Genomic DNA, 20,820 nt, shown 5'->3' with positions numbered 1-20,820 from the left:
CCAATACACTGTACCTTGCTCCACTCTATGCCACTCTACTAGATGCTACTGCACTAATGCCACTTCACTCTGTGCTATTCCACTCTACACCACTCCACTCTTTTCTATTCAAGGTACACTATTCCAGTGTCTGCCACTCAAGTGTACGCAACTCCACTCTATGCTATTCAACTGTATGCTTCTCCACTTTGCATTAACATAATAGGAAAAAAGGCATTTTCCTTTTCTTCTTGCCACAACATCCTCCTCACTTGGGTATCTTCTGTCTTTGAGGCTCCGGACCCAGTATCCTATCCTGACATTGCTATCATGCTGTTACACAGCATAGGAGAAGCATCAGGATTGGAAGGAGTAGCCTCTCTCAGCACTCGTAAGAGCACTGGAGGCCTGTGCTTTCTCTAACCCAGCTGTCTTGAGACAGCTTGGGTAGAGGCGTTTAAAGTGTGCTTGTCAAGCTGGCCATCGCAAGATGGCCAACCAAAGGTACATACGCACTTTAAACATGCACAACTCAGGACAGGTTGCTGAAAAATAAAATGGTAATAAATAAACTTAATGACCATTTTATTTTTCAGCTGCTCTGGGGCATTTTCTCAGTGGGGCGACACTCCTCTCTCATGGAGGTGGAGCTCCTGCAGGCACTTCATATAACTGTAAAACTCGAGCCATTTTATCAGTGACGTTTGGGATCAAAAAAATCAAAGCATGACAATTAACTGTTTTTAGCAGTTGCAGGAAGTTTGGATTATTCAACTGCTTGTGCATTTTGATGGATGTCGATTTTGCAGGATTATAGTAAGAGAACCTATTATGATTTCCATCTCTAGACGGAGCTGCCTGTAAACAGTCAAAATGCTGCCACTCACAGTAAGGTAAGCCAGTGGGTGGAACAGGCAGACCCATTGCCCATACTGTATGCTGTAGTGGGTGGGAGCAAACTATGAATCACTCTATAACAGAACAATTGTTCAAAAAGAGTGGATGAAAGGGACCCACTAAGTATCTTTAGCGATAGTTTTAGTAAAAAACAAAAAAAAAAGGTCTTGGCTAACGACAGACCTAAAAATACCATAAAATGATAAATGATAAATATCAACTCTGTTAAAACAAATCAGCACTATCCAAATAAGCATATTTTACCAATTGACAGTACTCACTTGTGTATGCAATTAGATCATGAATATTAGATCATGGTACCTAGAGCTCCATGAAAACAATAGCTATTCTTTTGCATCATGTTTAATGGAAGCAGAATGTCATAACACCTTACTGGTGGTACTTTTTTTTAAAGTCTGCCACATTTTAATATGTGACACACACATTACTGGCTATGATCTTAGCACAGAAAGCAGCTTATTCACAATCTCTTGGCTTTATGGAAAGATATTACTATAGTCTTAACCAAACTATGAATTAGATCTGCATGTCCTCTGTTGCTTCTGTTCAACTAAGACAAAAATCCTGGTAGGATAGCATTAGAACCTGTTCTTTGTTCTTAATAACTAACACAAATGATGTTCTGTGAATGACTTCGCGTACATGTGAAATGCATAAAGGAATAAATCGCGCAATAGTCAATGGTGGCTGCATAATATTAATTAATATTTGAAAGAATTAAGGATTCTGGTCTTAAATGTGCCATTTTGACTCAAATTATCTGTAATTTCACTCAAAGATATTGCGAGGTTTACGATGTTATATTTTGTGCATACTAAGCGGTTGGAGAGATTATCAATTTGGTATCTGCAGGTGGACCTGGCAAATACCAACCTGGCCCCCTACCATAAGGAAATGTTGCACAGTAGAAGAATTATAATTCAGGAATTTCCAGCAGTAAAGGGAGATAGGCAGGGTTGAGTCTTGGCCCCTTTTTTGTTTTTAATTTACATTAATTTGTTTGGGAATTATCTGATTAGGCAGGGAAACGATTTACCCAAAATGGGCTCAAGGGAAATCCCGGTCTTGCTTTACATGGATGATGCTATTCTTATTACCCGAACAGCTGAAGCCCTTCAAATTTTTTTAGATGCTTTTAATAAGTTCATGAATTCTTCTGGTCTCAGGGTTAACCACTCTAAATCTTGTGCTATGAAATGCAGCCCCAAGCTTGCTAAAACAAAAAAGTTTGTTATTAATGACAAGGAAATTGACAAGGAAATTTAGAAAATTCCACACCTGGGGATCCCGTTTGATGTAGGTCTTAATTGGAAATGTTTAATTAATGTTAGAGTGATGCAATTTCAATGAGCTACAGATGCCCGTTTTAGATTTTCTGAGTGGCTGGGCCACAACCCTACGAAATAAATTATTTTTATTTTCAAAAATGAAAGTGTCCCAGTGGCCATGTATGGGATGGGGATATGTGGACAGTAAAGGTCTTCAAATCATTGAAAATAAATTTCTAAGAAGGCTACTGGGAGTTCCACGATTGACTCCCACTGCTCTTTGCCATAAAGATGTTGGGCTCCCTAGTTTGATCGATTAGATTGCGCTTCACACTGTGGTGCTGTGGCATAGGATTTGACCGAACACTGAGATGCAGCTCTGTAGGATTATTATTAGGGATTGTATTAATTCTGAAGTATGAAGACATGTCTTGCTTAAATTATGTCAAGTTTCTGTATGACAGAATAGGTAAGCCAAGCCTCTTTAATAATCCAGAAAGTGTAGCTAGTGTCCATCTTGGCCAATTTAAAGAATTCTTGAAACAACGTTCTGGCAGCGCCTGCCCTTTTAGGCCTTGCCTAACTGTGGTTGACCGTCCTTATTGTCTTTCACTGCACCCTGCACTTTATATGCAGCTTATCGTAAATGGAAAACATATTTCTTTTATTATCACGGTTCTGACTTAGGATGCTACATTTTCTAGTGGCCTTTCCACAGAAAGGGACCTGGTTTTCCACTCTACCTCACTGTCATTGTAATCTCCCAGTCGAACAAAGCACATTGCACTTTGTCCTGTTCTGCACTTTTTATGCACCCCAAAGACAGCAATTCTTTCACCCTGTTTAGTGAGCTTTTGGAGCCAAGTCCCATGCTGTTCCATTTGACACTCTGCTCCATCTGGATAATCAAAGAATTATATATATTGTTTAAAATTTTATATTAAGTGTTCTGAAAGTGTGTTCCAGATACTAAAGCTTGTTTTTCTTTTGGTGATTATATTACACATTTGGTAGGATGGGCTATTCTGTTGATTGTATCTTATTGTGTGGCTTGAAGTGTTTTTATGGATGGGTGCTTTTGACATTATTTCAAAGTGTAATGTTTTATTATTTTTATTGGACCTTTTATGGCTCTACGATTTGTCGAATAATAGTATTTTAACTGACTGACTGAAGTGGGAGATTTCCAGTGCTATGCCCAAGCCTAGTCATAACTCTTACTTTCAGGTCACATTTCCTATCTGTCCACTTCAGGCCATGTTGGATTGTCTTTATCTGCATTATGTAGTGATCCCTTGTCCCTCATCTTTAACAGGAGTGAGGGACACATGTTAATTTAATGGGGTTGAATTACTGTTCAGGGTAGATCAGGGTCCTGTTATAGTACTTTGAATACTGAATTTACCATTTTTGATTTTTCACCATGTTATTTGTCACAGTTTCACAATAATACGTTCATGAAGCTTAGCTAGCATCACAATGTGTGTAGTGGAATGCTATGAGAACATCTGACTTTTTGGTAATCAGTAGCAAAATTCAAATCTGTCCTCCTTAAAAATAGGGTCTGAAACCACTAGTATTCAATATCAAACTTGAGAGGGCAAAAATTAAAGAACCATGCTTTGCCTGTTTCACTGGGATATTTGCATGGAAGGATATGTCCCATGATCGCCTTCGAAGTATTCAAAGAACATAGGGCATGAAGCTAAATAGCCATGGAATAGAATTACCCTGCTGCCCACTGAAAGAATTCCCAAGTAAGTTAACCTGTCTATAGAGGAAATATCTGCACGCCCTGCAGCTATCCTAAAGTAATATGCATTTTTCAGTAAAATGCAGAATATAAACATGAGTTGCGAAACCACATCTACCACTTTTACCATTTAGGACTTTTGAACATGCCTGAGCATCAGTGAAGATAAATATTATGTTTTATTATTATCAGAAATATCTCCAATAAAATATTTTGGGGTAAAGTGGCCTTAGTCCTAATGTGAGCTATGGAAGACCAAATACAGCCAAATAAATGTAGTGTCTAAAAAAAAAAAGACATGCTTCTTTGTGGGACAAACAATGATACACTGTTAAGAGAAAAAGTGCATTTGATACCTACACAGCAAATCCAAAAACACGATGAAAGATAAGAGATAGGTGTATTGTAATTCCCAATCCATCCACAGTTGAATGCATTTTTTCACAAAACATCAAACTGAAGTAAATCTGATGTAGAGGACAGGAGCAATTGAAACAATGGGATTCTTTTAATAATAGACAGTTTATGAAAGTAACGTTTTCAATAAACAATTAAGCTGGTTGTGATTTCCAAACAGGGTCGCTGGGGAACAGCAAGATAATTGATGTGGACATTGAATCAATGCATTTCCTTCATTTTAACATTTCTTAGAAAGGTGGTGTCTCTTAAAAGACAGTGTGAATGATATGCAGAAAGGTGCACATTTAAAAAGTTTTTAAAAGATAGAAGATAAAACAAAATGCCAAACTTACAGAAGTTGTAGCAAAAGTTCTATTACTTTTTCCCTGGTGTTCTAGAAACTCACAATACTTCAGAAATTCTCTGTGAACATGAGTCCATGTGTTCAAATGAGGAAAAATCTTTCCCCACTTTGAGTTAGTACCGCAGCTAAAAGTGCAGGTACCAGTGGCCTTGTTGGTTATTTTCTTGCAGGTATTGCTGTATCTGTTTGAGATCTTCCATACCTCTCTTTTCAGGAAAAAGGGTTACTGTTCTTCAGTTCCCACTAACATGATAGGACTGCTTATTAGGACAACAGAACTTCAGTATGTAGGGATTGTGTTCATCCACATCATCAGAACCTGTCAACCCAAATCCTGGCTAGTTCACAGTACTTCACCTGAACCCCCAACAAAACCGGGGTGGAAGGTGGTTATGGTAACCTCACATAACACTCTAATCCTCAAGGGAATCGTGAAAACAGCTCTTAAATTTTTGTTGTCTTAATCGTGCATGCCCAGGTGAAACCCAAGAAAGATGCAAGATAAGTTTCAGTATATTTATTGAAACAATCGTAGTCTTGCATAAAGAAAATGAGCAGAAATTGTTAGGCAGATGACATGAAGCAAAGTTACCAGCATTATGAACATGGCAAAAAGAGTAAAAAGTCCGACAGCACATGGTTTTTAGATATTCCTATCTAACACTAACCCTTTACTACCCTTTACTGAGAGCATAATGAATTTAGCCTCTGCCTTCACCTGATCTAAGAAGATAGCCTTAGCCCCCATGCCTGGAAAACTGAACCAGGACATCTGCATGTCTTGTAGATGGCAATCTTTCTCTGCAAACTGGAAGATCAGTGCCAGCAGAGGTGCATGTTGAACACAGCATTCGTCCCCAGACGGTCGTGGCTGAAGTGTATATCTGACCCCTATTGGTCAGTGTATTATTTATATAATCAAAGCCACACTGTGTTAGAGGCCCAGCTCTGATAGAATATTATGTCTATATGTTAGAAGCTGTCCCTGAATGGGCAACACAAGCATTAGGATATCTTGTACTGTGTTTCTAGCCTTGAAAAGAGTGTAGAGAATATGTTGAGAAAGGCTAAAAAAAAATGCAACTCGTACAATCATTTCTGAGAATAATATTTTGCAAGCCTAAATGTGTAAAATGTCACTGCACTGCTAAAAGCACCGTCAGCTAAAATGTGTAAAATGTAAAATATAAAACTAAACTAAAATGGAGAGACAACGTGGAACCAAGATGGCCTCATAACATTACAGGAGCATTACTTACCCTACAGAGAGCTTTGACTATCTTCTGTTTGTGGTCAACTACAGGACACTTTCTAAGTTCATGACAATGAGAATAGCTTCCTAAACTCAGGCATTCAAAGGGGAGCAGGCACAGTATTCTTTAGTTGTTCACAGGCAAAAAAGAAATCTCTAGTTGTCTGTTTTCCAATCTATTAGGGAGGCCCTTTTCTAGAGTGTGAAGGGAAAAGGGTGTTATTATTTGACCCACTAGTGATTGGCTGAATTCTAGAAACACATCTTAGCAGATCTCCCATGCAGCAGGTTGCCTAAGTTCCTGTCATCTATTCTAAAATAAATATCAACATGCCACATTGCCCACCCTAAAAGATGATCGAGTGAAGCCTTATCACAATCCCTATGTTCCTTTCATCACGTTCCATTGAAAGCCACCCTCCTTTGACCCCTTTATGATCAGTGCAAAACATACCCCTTCAAAACACCAGAGCATTCACTCTACCAGAAATAAAGACTCCTGGTAGATTTTGAGTTTTTATAACTTCCAAGGGACGTCTTAGAGTTGATGATCGTTGCCTCCAAGTTGTAAAAACAGAATGTAGGATGCCCATTTAAGTTGTCCTTTCATTATTGTTCACTTCTTTGACAGTGATTGCTATGGTATGAGGCTCTGACAAGACTCTAGTCCCATTTTTTAATAGATCTTTGATCACTTCACACAGATGGCTTTCAAGAAAGGGGGTGGTTGGAGCCCAGGATTCCCTTTGTTCTCAGAAAGATGTATAACTCTGCAGCCTGTCATGTCTCATGAGCTGTGAAAAGTTGTGACTGAAACAAGTAACTGATGCCCTATAGGAAGCTTACCCAGGGCAGGGATTGTAACAAAAAGCCTTCAACATGGTTTCCTAAATGGAGGAAAGATGAAATCTTATAAACAGATATAAATGTGACATAAAATAAAAAGCAATGTAGATTTTTTTTTTTATTGTAAGTAATCATTTTTTGTAAAAATTGTGTTTCTCTTTCTTCAATTGTATAATTTCAGCCATTCTTGAGGAAGAGCAGAAACGCTGATAGTTTAAATTATACCCCAACTGTTGGAAATGGCCCTTTTTGCAGGGTCATCCCCAGTCTTTTTGCTTCCTGCCTCCTATTTTTTTCAGACCTGTTGCTGTTGGCTTTTGAACTCAGATCACTTTACCACTGCTAACCAGTGCTAAAGTGCATATGCTCTCAGTGTAAAATTGTATGTAATTGGTTTATCCATGATTGGCATATTTAATTTATTAGTAAGTCCCTAGTAAAGTGCACTAGAGGTGCCAGGGCCTGTAAATCAAATGCTACTAGTGGGCCTGCAGCACTGGTTGTGTCACTCACATTAGTAGCTCTGTAATCATGTCTCAGACCTGCCACTGCAGTGTATGTGTGTGCATTTTTAACTGTAAATTCGACTTGGCAAGTGTATCCACTTGCCAGGCCTAAACCTTCCCTTTTCTTACATGTAAGGCACCCCTAAGGAAGGCCCTAGGTAGCCCCAGGGGCAGGGTGCAGTGTATGGTTAAGGTAGAACATATAGTAATGTGTTTTATATGTCCTGACAGTGAAATATTGCTAAATTCGTTTTTTACTGTTGCAAGGCCTGTCCCTCTCACAGATTAACATGGGGGCTACCTTTAAATCTGATTAGAGTGTAGATTCCCTTTGGGATCGGACGGACATGTGGAGTTTGGGGTCTCTGAGCTCACAATTTAAAAATACATCTTTTAGTAAAGTTGATTTTAAGATTGTGTGTTTTAAAATGCCCCTTTTAGAAAGTGAGCATTTTCTTGCTTATACCATTTCTGTGACTCTGTGCTAGGAGGGAGGGGAGGAGTGGTCACTTACACCTGAAAGGGCTGTGCCTGTCCTCACACAATGCAGTCTCCGATCCCCTGGTGAGTGTCTGGGGCCTGGCATGGGCAAGGCAGGATTTCACATAACAAAGAGACTTTAATTTGATGTAGGCCTACTTCAAAGGAGAAATTGGGTATAAGAAGGGCACCCAAAACCACAGACTTTAGAACACTTCTGGAAACAAGAGGAACCTCTGCCTGGAGAAGAGCTGAAGAGCTGAGGAGAAGTGCTGCCCTGCCTGTGACTGTGTTTTGTGGAGCTATCCTGCAGTTGCTGCTTCTGCCAGAGTAAGAGGGCAAAGACTGGACTTTGTGTGCTTTCCATCTTGTGAAGAAATCTCCAAGGGCTTGATTTAGAGCTTGCCTCCAGTTGTTTGAAGTCTCAGGGACAGCAAAGATTTTTCTCTGCCAGCACCTGGAGTCTCTGGAGAGACTCCTGCTCTGACAAGTGGTGCCCTATCCAGTCCCTGGGCCCTTAAAAGGAAAGCTGGTGGAAATCCAAGGAAATCGTCTTTGGACGACTTCGGACCGACACCGCTGGTGAATCCGGTGATGCCTCCTGCACCCAACGCCGTGATCTTCGCTGGAACGCGACGACCTTCACAGGCCCGACGCCGCTGCAGCCCCGCTGAAGTCCACGACTCTGTGGAAGTCACTGCACCACGTCGTGACCAATGCCGCTCGAAGTGTGCGGATTCAAAGTTTCGCACAGACGGCGCGATCCCCGACTTTGCGCATCGACTTCTTTTCACTCTTCTGCAAAGGTACTGTACTTGGGGGTCTACGCGACTCTGTGTCTAGCGCCGCAAGTGTCGGCTTGTTGGGAACGACTCCGTCACGGCACCATGTTAACACCTCATCGAAGCATTTTGTGTTTCTAGGTGCTATTTTTTAGTTTAATCTTGAAAAATCCATGACTTGACTTGCGTACGTCGGATTTTTGTCGTTTTGGTCTTGTTTTGTTTAGATAAATATTTCCTATTTTCTAAACTGGTGTTATGTCATTTTGTAGTGTTTTCATCAAGTTACTGTGTGTGTTGGTACAAATACTTTACACCTAGCACTCTGAAGTTAAGCCTACTGCTCTGCCAAGCTACCAAGGGGGTAAGCAGGGGTTAGCTGAGGGTGATTCTCTTTTACCCTGACTAGAGTGAGGGTCCTTGCTTGAACAGGGGGTAGCCTGGCTGTCAACCAAAGACCCCATTTCTAACAACCACCTTGGAAGAGATATGGATCAATACATAATGAGGCTTATAAAATTGTCATATTGTGCTGTTAGCCTACTCCATTCTTCTGTTTGGGGGGTGAGAGACTGGATCCGTCATAATGGCACATTATGAAGAAAGCTTGAATGCAATTCCTCTTCTGTTATTGGCAGCATTTTAAATAAGTCAGCCTCTGCTTTACTGCAGGCAAGGGCAATCCGATTCTAACATGAATAGGTTGTCATGCAGCATAAAGTCTAGTGTTCCAGTAGAGATAACAGACGGATAAGATCTGCAAACCAACAGAGGCTGGGCAGTCAACAATATGAGTCCTTGTTCGTAAAGGTCGTAAGAGCCTTATGATTATTGATCAGGCCTGCATAACGGCCTGTTATTTAGCATTATCACTAAGTGCACCAGCCTTACTAAGCACCAGATGTCTGTCAGGATTGCATGGAATGAGACGCATGAAAAGCATGTGTGTTGAGCTGTGGAAGGTACTGATGCATTCATGAGAAGGCTTGAGGTGGATGAGGAGGCTTTGATGAGTTACATCAACATCCTTGCAAATAAATTGTACAGGGACGTCCTTGGTACAATGATTAGCAGCACTAGAAGTGAAATTTATGAACGATGCTGAGGAAGTTAATATGTATGCCAAGTGTCTATTCTCAGCATATAGACAAACGGGTACAGTCTCAAGTAACTTCGCATTAGGAGCTAGGTTGATGGTGGGGTGTCAATGTCATGGCAATTTTTTAGGTTTTGCATGAGGGTGGTATGAGTGTCATGGGTACTTGATGTTTTTCTTAAAACCCTTGTGAAGTAATGTGCCAGAAAAGCAACACAATCTTTAAAATATGCAACAGAAAATTCAGATTACATTCAGAATGTAAAATGTTTACGCAATGTTATGTACTGTGTAGTGTTCAATCAATTGTGATCAGCATAAATGCCACCTTCATTCACCTTTCATATGTAGACAACTATTTTAAAAGTCAACAATACCTTTGAATTCAATGGCGAATCCTGACATGCCAACAGAGGCATCGCTGCGAAATGCCAAAAACAAACTATTAGCGCTGCTTTCTATTCTTTCAGGTGCTTGGGAGCCTTGAAAACTGCCAATTAGCGGACTGTTGGAATCTTCACCTTCATAAATATGCAGGAAATCATAACTGGGCTCCATACTGAAACTGCAAAAAAAAGAATGTATTTAGTGGCTGAGTTTATGAAGTCAACAAACAGAAGCTACTGAATTATCCTATAAATTTCAACTTGATATATTTGCTCAACATTATAGATTTAATTAGAATTTAATTTGAATGCTAATAACAGAGTTACATTACGCCTTCAGTGCTTCTATTATGGACTTTCAGATGTTCTTCAGTTCAAATGTAAAAAACATGGGTTATATAGTATCATGTTTAGTATAGTATCTTAATTATATAGCCCACTCTTCATTTCGAATCGTTTGCCTGCCAAAATCGGAAGCGCGATATTGACACTGTGGTACAAATTGTTTACGATGATGACATTTAAAGTACATTGTTGTCCATCAAACATAACGTACTTGTAGCAAATACAAAGGCAGTAATGAACGTGGCAAGAAGTCATTTGCTAAATTGTTTCCACAGTGTTATGTGTGCCATGCCAATAAGGGCTGATTCTTAGATATGTTTGCTTATGATAACTGATCTTTGTGCAGATACCCTTATTTATACTTTTTTAGCGCCGCGTTTGCGCCGCTTTTTGACGCAAAAACGGCGCAATCTTACAAAATACTGGCCCGTATTTATACTCCGTTTGCGCCGAATTAGCGTCGTTTTTTTCGACGCAAATTCGGCGCAAAACTAACGCCATATTTATACTTTGGCGTTAGACGCGTCTAGCGCCAAAGTATGGGCAAAGAGCGTCATTTTTTAGCGTGAACGCCTTCCTTGCGTTAATGAGATGCAAGGAAGGCGTTCCCGTCTAAAAAAATGACGGCGACGCAAATGCGTCGTATTTATACTCCCGGGCAAAAATCACGCCCGGGAGGTGGCGGGTCAAAAAACCCCGCATTTGCGCCACTTTTTAACGCCTGGGTCAGGGTAGGCGTTAAGGGGCCTGTGGGCTCAAAATGAGCCCACAGGTGCCCTCCCCTGCCCCCAGGGACCCCCCCTGCCACCCCTGCCCACCCCAGGAGGACACCCAAGGATGGAGGGACCCACCCCAGGGACATTCAGGTAAGTTCACGTAAGTATAATTTTTTATATTTTTCAATTTTTTTTGGGTGGCATAGGGGGGCCTTATTTGTGCCCCCCTACATGCCACTATGCCCATGACCATGCCCAGGGGACATAAGTCCCCTGGGCATGGCCATTGGGCAAGGGGGCATGACTCCTGTCTTTACTAAAACAGGAGTCATTTAAATGGCGTCTGGGCGTCGAAAAAATGGCGCAAATCGGGTTAAGACGATTTTTTAGCGTCAACCCGACTTGCGCCATTTTAAGACGCCCTAGCGCCAATTTCCCCCTACGCCGGCGCTGCCTGGTGTACGTGGTTTTTTTCCACGCACACCAGGCAGCGCCGGTCTGCTTGCGCCGGCTAACGCCATTCCATAAATACGGCGCCCGCATGGCGCTTCAGAATGGCGTTAGACGGCGCTAAATTTTTTGACGCTAAACTGCGTTAGCGCAGTTTAGCGTCAAAAAGTATAAATATGGGCCACAATTGTACTTTGTAAGTCTGCGCCGTTTTTGCGTCCAAAAGCGGCGCAGATGTGGCGCTAAGGAAAGTATAAATATGGGCCTAAGTTACTGTGCAAACAGAAGTTGCATATACTTCCGCTCAGAGATTACATTTAGAGGAGACAATCTATCGGTAAGGCGCTTAAGTATATCTATTTCATTTTTAATACTTGACTTGAAAATGAATATGAACTCATATTTGTGGTATTCATCAAATATTTGCAGTTTATTTTTCACTGTAAGTAATTAAGCGACTCTTTGAGCAGGAGAAGAAAAAAATTATATCCATATATCCTAAGGAGTGGTAAAGCACAGGTTTTCTACATAGGGAAAACTATGCCCTTGAATAAAAAAGAAATAAAAATGCAGCAGCACAATTCCTTAAGTCATACACAAGTATGAATTGCTAAGCAGACAGTCTGCAGCATGAAGTCTAATAGATGTTAAGAATGCCTGGAAATTACAATCTATATAGATTTCCATTCAGATTTTTTTGTCCACAGCATTTTTAAGTAAAAAAAATGTGAAATATATGCATATCATAGAAATACAGCTTTGATGCCAGATTAAAAAAATGTTTCAGGCATATAGGGAGTCATTACAAGGTTCTGGGTCTTAAGACTGCCACACTTGCGGTGGCAGTCTGCCACATTACAACCCTGGCAGTTAGACCACCGGGGAACCGCCAGCTACACCAGGATCATGGATCCCGGCAGTCTGGTGGTGGAGGAGACTTTAATTCTCCAGGGCAGGGCTGTAAGCAGCACTACTCCGCGGATTACAACCTTGTTCTCCGCCAGGCTTTTCATGGTGGTAACACTGCCATGAAACGGCTGGCGGAGGACGGGTTTAGGGGGAAGCTGGAGAGGGGAGCCCTGCACTGCACATGCACTTGGCATGGACAGTGCAGGCCCCCTCCTGCCCAGCACCATCACAATGCTCATTCAGGTTACCACCCACCAACCTAGCAGGAACCTCATAATGACTCCAGCAGGGTTGTCGGCGTGTAGGCAGCTACCCTGTCAGGAGTTTGCTGGATGGGCTTTCCATTCGCCAAACTTGAAGTGACCCCCATAGTTTTTATTCTATCAAAACTCACAAGGATATGGGGGGTGGACAATGTGGCTTATATTCTGTAAGTAGGAGCTTTGGTGAGAGGTGGGAATGGCATCTTTTGAAAAAGATATAAAATATCACTAATGTACTCTGAAATCGAAACTAAGCAGTATTGATTAGGTTTTATTCCAACACTTCCAAAGTTATCTCAGTACCAAACCAATATATTTATCTATTTCAAATTGATTATAAAACTTAATTGTTGGCACATGGTTAATTCCAACATATGCCAAGGAAAACAGATAATATCTCTAACACAACTAATAAGATCATGCGACCATTTTTACAACTCCACGCGATATTTTAGAATGTTGTTAAGTGTTACAAACACATCCCTATACTTTATCAAAACTGGTGCTTGCATTTTTGACACTTGATAATGAGGTCACGCCAGTGGTGCAATGTCAGAAATAGAAAGAAGGTAACTGTGTTGCTCCTTGGGTCTGTGAACAAGAACCGCTGGTGTCAACAGAATAATTATGAGTGGGGTTATTAAGTCTTGAGGTATTTCCAAAATGTGCATGTCTGTAGGTGTGAACGATTTCGTTAACACAATGGAACGGACATGTTTATTCGTATTGTGCACATATGTTGTGTAAGGTCTCTCAGAGTAACAAAGATTGCCACAGATGTGAAAGATGTGAAAGAACAATGTGTTCTGCTTAATTATAGATTTAAAATGTATGAGTGTGTAAAGGTTACTATGAAATATGCTCCAAATATATTATAGTCGGTTTTGTTGACATAAACAAAACCCATGAATCGTCTTGCTAACGTTTTTTCAAATGCAAATCTTTTCAAACTATTGTTGGAAAGCATATTTGACCAATTTCTCTTGTTTCTGCTACTCAATGTAGAAGAATGGCATTCAAAACTGATGTAAAAGCCATGTAATATATTTTCTTCGACTTGGCAACACTGCTGGGGAAGGCATTAGCTACAAGCTCGGGGCACAGCTAGGAAAAGTAATTAAGCGCACAATGAAGTGATAGATGAAGCAATTTTTGAATTTGACATTTAAAACTTGCTAAATTGTGGTGTTCCTTTGGAAATTGTACCTTTTGAATATCAAGGCAATGACAAAGTCTGGATTCACGTTTATTCTCCAGTCGCATTCTTTTCCAGGAGGATAGGGGTGCGGGAAGTTAGGTGATAAAATAACACCTGCAGGGCCCGTCAGATTCCCTCCACACGCAGCTGTCACAACATAAAAGGAAATAGAAAAATAGAAAGATCAGATGTTAAGCTGAACATAACGGAGTATGTTTTAGAATAATGATTTCCATGTTAGGATCGTACGTCTTCAGATGCGAAATTTGCTTTCCCTTTAAAATAATTATCACGCAATTCTCCTAAGAAAAAACAGCATAGAAGACACTTATATAATTTACTATCTCGTTTAGAACGACTTTTGTTATCTTTACTGGATATTGTCTTTTCAGCATCTGTGTCTTGAAACGACATTAACAGTTAATAAAGTCTATTATGAATAGGGGCGTACAACCCCCGAAATTGACATACTTATGCATTCAAACACATTCAAATAAAGCTACACAGTATAAGGATACTCATGCTGCCAGTTGCTGTAATTTTGAAACTGTTACATTAAAATACACAAATTGTCCATGAGGAATATTTGCTAAATACAAATTAGTGGTGACAATTACCAGTACACACAGAGGCATGGCTTTTTGCAAGTTTATTTTACCCACCAGAATATAAGTAACGTGTAAGAAAGTGGGTTATTAATTGAGAAGGATGTGGGTCCTTCACCAGTAATATGTCTGCAAAGTTCTCTCTCCTGGTAATTAAGGACCAAATTGTAACAACTGACTCTCTCAGGGTAGCGAGGCAGAGCCGTCCACAGTCTACTCAGGCGATGTGGTGTGGGCAAATACCCCGGTCCGCAGGCACACAACAAACAACTCTCAATAAATCATTGTCCAGTTGGTGATGTTTCATATAAAAGTTAATTATGCACAAACTTCTCTGGTGCTCATCAGGCCCCCACCTCGGCCAACACCTGTATCAGCAGGAGTCGACATCTTAGATCCTCACATTTGCATCTATACAGGTAAGTTGTTGTAGCATGGTATGCTCTTTGCCCACTCAGACATATACATGTGGGGCAGAGGAAAAACACAGCTTTGATCTTTGGACTCTGCCTCCCTGGAGCAACTTTGCAGTAAGCGCAGAGGTGTTCATTATCCTTGTTTGGTGGACTTTGTTGTTGTATCAGTCTCTGGGATTCTGGAGAGATTGTGGTTCCTAGGGAGAAAAGCCTCACTGGGTAGGAGGCCCCATTAATGCCCTCTCTTATCCTCCATTTTTTCTTGTGCAGGCCCCCGGGGGCTCTATGCCCTCCTTGGAGATATCTTGAGAAATGGGAGGGTGATGCTACTCATATTGCAGCTGGACTGAGTCCACTGGGGTGGCCCTTTTTTCCTATGTTTTCATGGGCCAGGTTGTGCTAATTTGGACAATGTTAATGTTGTTTTGCTCTTGGTAATTGGCTCTCGCCATTAGGACTCCTGGCCTTTAATGTTTTACATTTTTATGTTGTGCTTTAGCTCCATACTCAGGATGTGTCATCTGTTGAACACCTGGTGTTCTTTTCCGCCTAGAGTGGCCTCCAGCAGTACCCAGCAGCCCTCAAAGCAGAATTCTCTCCATGCCCATACTTCTTAGGTCCAATAGCCTCTGTGTCACTTGAAAGACACTCACACAATGGAAGATGTTAGGGGGTGGCCCCTTGATGAGGTTTACCCCCCCAAATAGGCTCAGATCTCAGAAGTTCCAGGGGAATCCTTGTCCTGGTTCCCCAGCAGGTCCACCCCTCTACTCACTCTCAGAAAGAATAAGAGGGAAGTGGAGAGGTGGAGCTACAGAGACCCTTCAAATACAAGTCCAGGGTTCTCTAGCACCCCTGACATTCTCTGATCTTCTTCAGGTTAATGAAAAATCCATCTTGTCCCTCCCTTTCTCTTTCATGTGTACGTGCTTTTAAGTGGAGTTGGAACGTTCTGACATCATTCTACCCCATTGCAGCCCTCCTGCACACGCAGAGCATTTTAATATATTTCAAGATGGCAACTTGAAGTGGTTTCTTGAAAGACCTGTCTGACAACCTTAAATCACAACTGTAACTGCCAAAACTGTCTGGTTCCCTTCCTTCAGAATGTCAACAGTTAACACCTACTGTGATTGGTTTCAGAGGCATGGCATTGTCCCCTATGTCCTTGTTGCAATGAGGTTTCCAAAGGCTGGTGAAGTGCAACATGTAATTATTACATGCAGATTCCATCCCCACCTTTTTCTTTCCTAAAACAGTCCCAAGAACTTGTAAGTGGTCCTCTTCCACAAGGAATCTTTTGATCCTCCAGCTGGCTAACAGAGCTTTCCCCAGTAGGAGAACAGCATTTGGAGCCAAGTCAGTAAAATATTACAAATCCTCAAGTGCCAAAAGGAGTGCATAGATGACAAAAGTGACGTTGCATCTGCACTTGGGATCCATTCTTATCATATAACTGGTGTGCCAGGCTTATCATGAGGCCCACTTTTGGCAAAAATGTAGTTTGATGCAAATTTATTCCATAATGTAAAATACATTGGGCACACCCTTTTCAGTTAAGCACTGCAGACAAACTATGAATGCCCATTCACATTTCAAGACCTATGCCAATACAATACTATTTCCTGATGGGTTTCTTCTGAGACAGGTTACTGTGCACGGATATCTGGCTGAGCTGAACTGTAGTCCCACTCAATCAGTCCACATGTTTGTGCATTTGTGCTTGTATGCAGGAAACCCAAAGCCTCTTAACCCAGCAGCACAACAGCAGAGCTTGTTTGGGTGGCAGTGAGGATAGGTTGCAGGTTTCATAGCGTGCTGGACACCTTTAACTCTGCAGCTAGTGCAGTCTCTGCATTCACCGAAGGGGCTATTTATTTACTCAAATTGGGTCAGATTTTACATATCATAAGGTATACCCTACACTTTGAGGGTGACTTTTTAAGATTGGCTACTGTTGCTAACTACCACTATTGTAACCCCAATCATTGTTGGATTAGGTTATGGGGTCCTGATGAGGTGCCCAGATCTGCAGGGACTTTATAAGGCATGACACATTTTGACTGACATTCTCACTTCCCTGTGAGTTGTAACATATCATTGTTTCCAACACAGCCACCCTTTGTTTTTTATTTATAACTAGAGGTCCTACATGTTAAAACATTCAGGGTCTCTCTTAGTTATTTTTAAACCACACTTATACCAGTCTACACAAACAGCACCTCCACTTACACTTCATCGTGTCATCTTATTTTGAAAGACCTCTGACAAAATAGCCCCCTTCAGGGGTCCATTGGGCATTGCAGCACGGCCCAATGAGGAGCTGACTAATGATGAATCATGACACCCATCTGGGAGCGTGAGGACTCTTGCTTCTGAGAAATCACATCTCCTTGATCTGCTTGCCAAGACCCATCCCAGCTGACTGTCTGTTCTGTTTCCTTTTCTGATTCACTGGGGAACCTCACACTCCACTTGTATACATCTTTCATGTTGGGCTCTCAGAATAAATAAATAAATGTATATATGTTTATGAATATATAAATGTGTATATATATGTGCTAAGGTATGGTTAACGCTAGGCATGTAAAAACTGGTACTGTAGAGATGGAGGAGGAGGACGTTTGTGAATTTCTATCCCAACATGTAGCTGCAGCACAATTCTGGTATTGATGTTTGGGCACACCTTCTATAATAGGTTAGCTAATAGACCTTCATAATCCCTAACTGAAGTGCATGGGGTAATTGGTGCAGCAGTCAGAGTTGTGAAAGCTACATAAAATACGGAGTGATTCACTAGAAGGTGTTGATACTGAGGCACAGTAGACAGAAGGGTGAAGTAAGGTCCCCCACTCAATACATGTGCTTGTACACTGCATAATACCTGATGATATGGTTGATTGGTATGAAATTACACAATAATGGTTCTTGCAAGGGAATCATATCAAATACACAATAGTGAACAGCGGATGGAAAAGAGTAAGTCAATAGCCAGTGGTTGGGGCACACCCATGTACAGCTGAGAGAAACAGGAGTGTGGTGAAAGGGCAACCTGGTTGGGCAGGTCCTCAGATAGATAGATGCAAAGTAAGTAACTGGGTGATAAGTCACTGACGAGAAGGTTCTTCGGCTTTCCTGCTGCTTATGAAGTGAATGCAGGAATTATCCTGACAAATAATAGCTGTGGTTGGATACAGAAGAAATACTGCTGATAGGAATGGGTTAAGTTATGAATTCACATGAGGATTAATAGAAAAAGGATCAATAAACATGCTTGCTGTTTCTGGGTTAGGTGAGCAATATGCACTGCACAATGTGAGGTATTTAGTGTTGGGATTTTCCAGGCAACACTGATTCGGGAATATGGAGATTATTATATAGATAAACACAAGTTCGTAAACTGCATGATCAGAATTGTGAACATAAAACTACTTTCACTGTTTAATTCTTCAGTATGTTTTTTAAGTATCCATTAGTCCTAATCATCAGAGCTGGAAGATCTTTTCAATTTAATAATCCATTGTTTATACTTCATTTTCGTTATCAACACACTTTTAAATTTATTGTGCCACTTACATGCAGGTAACAAACAAGCATGACTTGACAAAGGCAGCCATTGTTAGCTTTAATCAAACTTTCTTTCTCAAATAGGCAGAGGATTGTCCTACTTATTAATCTTCAGTTGATGGATATAGCACTATAGTATCTCATGCTCAGAAAGTTCCCCAACTTCTAAGAAATGGCACTGAGTGTATATTAACAAACAAACTTTAGCATATAGACAAGAAGGAAGGATCTAGGCTAATGTAAACAAACATTTATCAATGGACATTGATGTGTATTTCATAAATAAATTAACAGATGAAACACAGGCTTGTGCTGATCTTTATGAATTTTGTGAGTGAAATTATTGTTGGAATTTTCTGATGATCATATATTTCCAGGATTCAATTGAGAGAATGACTAGCAAGCGAGTATGTGTGATACTTATGATGCCCAGTCACTTTTAGTGCACATTGTGAAATTCTTTATCACAACATTGCTGCTGATGTTTAAAATTTTTTTTGTCCTTTTAGATAATTCTTGGACTATATTTTGCTACTGTAATTTTAATGTTGGTCTCTTTTTCTCATCACTCATCAGTAAGTGTTGATGTACGTAATGATATTGTGGGATAAAAAGACGATCAGTCTTTAAATAATTGCTGATTGCATGATGTTTAGGGCCAGATGTATCATCATTCCGGTTTGCATTTCCTAAATAGCGATTTTTAAGAAATCTCTATTTAAGAAATGCACAATGGGATGTATGAAAATTGCGATTCGGTAATAGCAATTTATTAAAAGTTGCAATCTCTATTACTGAATCGCAATAAGGTAATGGGCTTCCATTCATCCTTATGGGCCTGTAGGCCCATAGGTGCGAATGGTTTTACATTACCTAATTTGCGAATTCCTGTTGGGAATTCACAAATTAGGTAATGCAAATCCCAGGGTGCTTGGGGCCTAAGGACCCCTTTGATGCACCCCAACAAAATATTTGTGAACATGTAAATGGGCATGTGTGCGCTATATGTCATTTTTTCAAATGCATTTGTAATTGAGTTTGTGGTAATTGCATTTCCTAAATGGAAAATTTGCATTTAGGAAATGCATGAGACATGTGAATAGGTAATCGCAAATAGGTATTCCCTAATTGGACTCGCAATTTTGAGGAATCGCTATTTTTGGGTTTCCTTAAAATTACACTTTGAATTCCTTTCACAAATCATGAAAGGCGATTTTGCATTTGCAAACAGTGGAATTTTGCGATTCGCCCCATTTGCGAATGCAAAATCCTTTGATACATCTGGCCCTTAGATTCACCAAGATGCATAATCAAAATGTGCCTGTATTGGATACCTGTGTCCATGTATCATGTTGTCAGTCTCACACTTTCAACCAATGTGTCAGAATCTCTAACTGAACGTTGAATTGTTTAATTTCCACAGAATGGCACTTCTTTGTAGTTAATTTGCTAAAAAAAATACTACAATGGAATAAAATGGAAAGGCTTGACGGCTGGGGCCATACAGTCATTATTGTGTTGAGAAACTATGATTGATGGAGATTTTGCAGAGTAGAGCAAGGAGAGAGAGAGAGATATTTCAGTGTTGATGTGAACAGTGGGTGAGGTCCTGCAAAGTCACCCCTACATTAAAAGCATATTTGTGTGAGAAATCCTCAGCTTAGCCTTGGTAGTTTGTCACAAAACCTCAGGCTGTCGTGAGTAGACATACATGTGGTATTTAACAGCACCATAACGAGATTACAGTTTAGAAATCTATAAAAGGAATTTTTAAAAAACAATTTAGCAAAAAAGAATGCAATGAAATGCTTAAAAAGTATCCTAAAATACATAAAATGTTTAACAAATCTTAAGTTATGAAATGTTAAGGAACTTAAAAAAGAATCTGTAGAAAACACTGGGTATCCCACAAGTCAGTAATAACATGTTTATGGGCTTCAACACCCATCAATCATAATTTATTAGCCAAATAAAATGGTGTAATCCCACTTTGTTAGCTTTGCAATGCTATTCAATAGAAGTGTTTTCCTAGATCAAACCACCTTTCATGCATGACTGCAAAGGAGGGAGGGCAAGGCAAAGCCTCATTGTGTGTCACAACCAACACATTAAAAACCTTTTTATAGTTCAGATTCTTTCATCAGAGCAAGGCCGGAAACTGTGATCAAAGTGGTCCCAGAAGATATTTACCTTCTTTTCTCTCTCCTATCGAAGTCTCGAATATCATACTTGTAAGCTTGCAGTAGGATTAACATGATAATAAGTACCATGCAGTCTGTATCTATTTGAGAAGGGTTGTCCCTTTGTCCCAGTCAAACATAA

General features: G+C 40.4%; 1 protein-coding gene across 1 annotated transcript in view; it reads right to left on the bottom strand.

Moving 5' to 3' along the window:
- The window catches only part of CSMD1 (CUB and Sushi multiple domains 1), a 5,088,256-nt gene that overhangs the window by 1,728,464 nt on the left and 3,338,972 nt on the right, over window positions 1-20,820 (bottom strand). Inside the window, exons 28-29 of the mRNA XM_069235813.1 lie at window positions 13,919-14,057; window positions 10,021-10,208 (exon numbers count right to left, since the gene is read on the bottom strand). Coding sequence (XP_069091914.1) covers window positions 10,021-10,208; window positions 13,919-14,057 — 327 coding nt within the window. The remainder of the gene's footprint in view (window positions 1-10,020; window positions 10,209-13,918; window positions 14,058-20,820) is intronic.

This window comes from Pleurodeles waltl, chromosome 5 (assembly GCF_031143425.1).
Source record: "Pleurodeles waltl isolate 20211129_DDA chromosome 5, aPleWal1.hap1.20221129, whole genome shotgun sequence".
NCBI classification, from domain to species: Eukaryota; Metazoa; Chordata; class Amphibia; order Caudata; family Salamandridae; genus Pleurodeles; species Pleurodeles waltl.
Note: the sequence above shows the minus strand (reverse complement) of the source record. Positions and strands in the feature narration are given on the sequence as shown.